The sequence below is a fragment of the Endocarpon pusillum genome (assembly GCF_000464535.1).
Source record: "Endocarpon pusillum Z07020 unplaced genomic scaffold scaffold1338, whole genome shotgun sequence".
NCBI lineage: Eukaryota > Fungi > Ascomycota > Eurotiomycetes > Verrucariales > Verrucariaceae > Endocarpon > Endocarpon pusillum.
Genome location: NW_006915999.1, coordinates 1,922 through 6,755, shown reverse-complemented (window position 1 = coordinate 6,755; position 4,834 = coordinate 1,922). Strand labels below are relative to the sequence as shown.

Below are 4,834 nucleotides of genomic sequence, written 5' to 3'. Positions count from 1 at the left end.
CCCTTTCTGTCTATCCTCCTTCTAAGCTTATCGACAGCTTTCTTCCTCTCCTCCTGCAACCTGACAACCCTGTACGCAAGATAAGACTCGCTTGGCGTCCAGAAGTCGCGGAAATCCTTGAAACGGGCTAGTCCGGTTCGTCCCTACTAGCTGCCGTCAGGTAGCGCAAATATAAGTCCTACAGAGCGCTTGCGTACAATGACGCAACCTATCAGAACTACTCGACAAACTCGAGGTCAAACGAAGGCTGCTGAGCAGGCAGAGGAGGATAAAGAAGAGATAGAGTCAGAGGAAGATACACCAGAGGAACACGAAGAGGAGGCACCTACAACGAAGGAGAAGGGCACCCAGAAGGACACAAGTAGGTTCGCTTCCCTGTCTAGCGTGGGTGCAGAGAGTGCCAAAAGCAGCGTCAAAAGGGTCCCTGCTTCAGATTCTTCAAATATGACTCTTAAACCCTCAGAGCTCTATCTATTCAAGCCTACTAGTCGTCAAGATGAGAAATCCGCTCGAATTTTCGTTGAGCGTATTGAAGACGCTAGACGTATCTACAAGAATCAATCAGAAAAGCTTGCGTTGCTACTTCCTCGTTGTTTGGATAACGAAATAGCGCATGCATGGTACTCTGCCCTCTCTTTAGAAGATAAGGATGCATTATCAGATTCAGTAAATGGATGGATCCGAATTATCAAACGAGACTTCATGGGTACCCTATCAGAACTGCGATCTGCTGCATCTAAGGAGTCATTTAACTGGAACCAAGGCCGTTTGCCCACGGAATACGTGGATGAAAAGGTTGGCAAACTTCGAATTGCAGGTATGAATTCTGAAGAGGATATCGTTCAACGAGTATACGAAGGTTTTGACGACGTGCCTGAATTGCAAGCTGCGCTCGCTCCGTATAGCGAAGAGTCTTTGGCCAACTTTCGAAAGCGTCTACGAGCGTTGCAACCTATTCACAAACGTATGTACGATGAGAAGATAGCAAAGCCAAGAGAGAGCCGTACCAAGTGGTCGTCTGGGTATTCTTCGAATTACAAGGCGAATCGCGACTCCGAAAAGCTAATACAGAAGCCTAAGGCCGAGGAGGTTCCTAAGCGTCAAATAGACAGCAGCGCTAACCGCACCAGCGACTACTTTACTCCTTGTCGACGATGCGAAGCCAAGGGCCGCAACCCTAACCATCGCCAAACCAACTGCCCTCTCCGAGATGAGAAGAAGGAGAAGGGTTTCGCCGGCAAGGAGGATGACTCATCCGAAGAGGAGTCAACTAGCGCTCCACAACGACAACGACGTGGGTATGCAGGCAAACAAGCCTCTGACATGTCAGACGACGGGAAGAGCGACAACAGCCGCGGAGAAGGCGAGATTTTAGCCAATTTCGGCGTCACTTGTCACGAATGCAATAAATTCTTTCCATCTGGCAATCAGCTCCACGGCCACCTCAAATCTTTCAATGCTCACGCTATAGAGAGCGCTCAGACAGTGCTGGATCTATCAACCAATCTGAAAGGCGAGCCGCTAGAGGGTATCTCTAATAGCACAGAGACCCGAGTTACAGCGTATCCAAATACCGACGCAGGATCCTCTAACACCTTCATAGCAGTGATCGACTCTGGATTCGGTCACTCCGCAGTCAATCGAGAACTCCTAGCTATGCTGCCTCATACTGTCAAACCTGTCAAGCAACTGATTATTAGAGGCATTGGCGGACGTCAAGCTGTCTCAGAGATAGCCACATTTGTTTTCTACATCCGAGGCGGTCAAGGAGTCATATTGAAACTTAAGATAGCTGCGCTAATCTTTGACGACTTAGGCACCGATCTACTAATCAGTACAGATTACATTAAGGCTTGGAATATAGTTATTGACATCCCTCGTCAATTAGCCATATTTCATCGTTCTGAGAAGATCAGAAAGCCAATAGCCTTCGTCCGCTTACAGGTGACCCGACAGCCTATAAGCAATTTCGTTGTTCGAGTCAGCAAGGATAGCACGATACCACCACACTCTATGGGCCAGATCGCGCTTCGCCTCAACCATTCTGGCAAGGCTGACCTCCTTTTTACGTCTAATCGTCCTGAGATCCCTGACGGAGTCATTACAGCTACTCAGAGTACGGTTATGTACTCAAATCAGGAATCTACGCCTCAAACAATTAAACGTGGTACGATACTTGGTACAGCGTCCTCAATCCGCGCCGGCAGTTTCGCGACCTCGGAGATAGCGACGGAGATACTGAACGGGTTTCTAGGACGAGAATCGCTGCGCCTCGATATTGGCTGTACATGTATAGCCAAATCCTGTACGTGCGTTATAACGAATAGCTTCCAAGGGCAGAAGACTAAGGACACTATCTCCGCGGAGAAGGAGAAGGTGAAAGACTCTCGCTGGTTAGAGAAGCCGTATCGACCTCACTATCGCTACGACATTCCGAAGGGTATCGTCGTCCCTAACGTTTCTACATCCACTTACCAAGAGGCCCACGTCAATGAAGACTTGCCACTAATGCAACAGAAGCAACTCCGACAGCTAGCCAAGCGCTTCGCAGTCATCTTCAATGACGCCCCTGGCATGGCTCGCCAACCAGAGGACGAATGGCTACGAATAAGGGTCCCATCAGAGCTTGAACAGAAGCTAAAGCCTCGAGCTCTATACCGAAACGCGCCGCGTGCCAAGAAGGATATCGATGTTACATTCAGCCAGAATGTTCGACTAGGCCGTATGGCACTCGCTAAGCATTCCCCCTACTCTCTACCTGTATTCGTGGTATACAAGTACACTCCAGAGGGCGACGTCAAAAAGGCGCGGCCAGTGGTGGATCTGCGACCTCTTAACGACATAGCGGAATCTGATGCATATCCATTGCCCCTCCAAGAGGATATCCTAGCGTCACTGGCACAAGCTTCGTACATCTCCTCAATCGACTTCGTATCTAGCTTCTATCAGCACTTCCTACACCCTAACGACCAATATCGAACGGCGACAGTTTCTCATCGAGGTCTAGAGCAATTTTGCGTGGCGCCCATGGGCTTCAAAAACTCGCCTGCTCATAATCAGAGGACCTTTGAGCGGTTGTTTACTGGTCTGTTGTGGAAAATCGTCAACGTATACGTTGATGACGTCAATATCTTCACGAAAGGGGCTTTTGAGCAGCATCTTTACGATCTAGATGTCGTATTTCGACGCTTAGCTGACGCAGGTTACACGTTCAAGGCCAGCAAGACCTATTTAGGATTCCAGAAGCTTGTTACGCTCGGCAAGTTGGTGAGTCGACTCGGCTACTCCACGGCTGAAGAGAAGCTCCAAGCCATCGCCAATTGGGATATACCTAGAAATGGCCATGACCTAGAACGCTTTATTGGGTTCGTCGGATGGCATCGTCAACAAGTGCCCTACTTTGCGCAACGCTCTGAGATACTTCAAGAGCTCAAAACTAGCATCTTTCGAGCGCCTCGAAAAGATAAAGGTTCTCCATCAGAGAAGCCTCAGGAGCGAAAGAGCCGTGGGTCAAAAGCTCTAGGGAATCTATGGACGAACCAGCATAACGCCGCATTCGAGGATCTCAAGGCTGCATTTACGAAGGCCGACGATATTCTCCGCCATTTCGACCCTGTCAAGATCCTTTACGTATTTCTTGACGCATCCAAAGAGCTCGGTTTTGGTGTTGCAGCCTATCAGCTAGAAGGCGAAGAGGCCCAGGATCCTCACAAGCCGTCGAGGACCTTCTTGAGACCTATCATCTTTCTATCTAAGTGCTTGACGCCGGCTGAACGTAACTATTGGCCTACAGACTTAGAACTGGCAGGCCTTGTCTGGGCGGTTAAGCAATTGCGAATCTACATTGAACAAACAAGGACCATCATCTATACCGACCACCGAGAGCGAATCCAATCATCATAGCGGCAAAATCGCTGCACGACATCCTCTCTAAAGATGAATACACGTCAACAAGGCTGGGCAGTGTTCCTGAGTCAGTACTGGGACAATATGACGGTTATCTACAAAGAAGGCCGTGATATGGTGGTCCCAGACGCATTATCAAGACTTTCTATGAAGCTCCACAGCCAGAAGGAGCTCCAGCAGCCCGAAGAGAAAGCCTTTCTCGGAGTAGTGCTGTTAGGGCTCAACGAAGGAGAACTTGAGAGACTGCGCCAGGAGGTCAAGCAAGAATTTCGCGACCTATGCGAGAAGTTCCAGGAGATGCCACTGCCTACTCCAAACCCTCAAAGGCTTCCAAACCGACCCTACGCCCTGTTCCATCAAGAGAATAGTTCGGATCTCGTACGACTCGACGCGCAGGGAGCTGAACCGCGTTTTGTTATCCCTCATAGCTTTCGACACGCAATGCTGCAAGCTGCGCATGACGACCAGGTCCACGGAGGCTATACGCGGCTACGCGAGGCGCTCGCAGGCGTATGGTGGCCGAAAAAATGAGCAGAGATATCCTGTCCTACGTACACCACTGCGCAGGATGCGGAATGAACAAGCCGCGCCGTGTGGGCTTCGTACCGCCTCTCCAACCGCTTCAAGCACCTCCGCGGCCTTTCTACTCCTTAACAATGGATTTCATCACCGACCTACCCTCAGAGGATGGACATAACATGAGATTCTAGTCGTCGTTGACCGATTTTCAAAACGAGTGGCTTTCGAAACAGGGAAGAAGGCGCAAACGGCTGAGAAATGGGCCAAATGCCTCTGGGATAACGTTTTCTGCAAGAGGGGCTATGGCTTACCCAATACCATTACTACTGATAGAGACGCACGATTTACAGCTGCGCTTTGGAAGAGAGTGTTTGAATTGGCCGGCACGCGGCTGATCTATACCACAGCA

The 4,834-nt window shown here is 49.8% G+C and overlaps 2 protein-coding genes across 2 annotated transcripts; both read left to right on the top strand.

Moving 5' to 3' along the window:
* Nucleotides 1-198: 198 nt before the first annotated feature.
* EPUS_09487 (uncharacterized protein) lies at nucleotides 199-3,903 on the top strand (the record flags this gene model as incomplete). Its single annotated transcript, XM_007801721.1, has 1 exon — nucleotides 199-3,903. The coding sequence occupies one exon, from the start codon at nucleotides 199-201 to the stop codon at nucleotides 3,901-3,903; it is 3,705 nt and encodes a 1,234-aa protein (XP_007799912.1).
* A 33-nt stretch (nucleotides 3,904-3,936) lies between these two features.
* On the top strand, nucleotides 3,937-4,437 carry EPUS_09486 (uncharacterized protein; the record flags this gene model as incomplete). Its single annotated transcript, XM_007801720.1, has 1 exon — nucleotides 3,937-4,437. The coding sequence occupies one exon, from the start codon at nucleotides 3,937-3,939 to the stop codon at nucleotides 4,435-4,437; it is 501 nt and encodes a 166-aa protein (XP_007799911.1).
* Nucleotides 4,438-4,834: the final 397 nt, after the last annotated feature.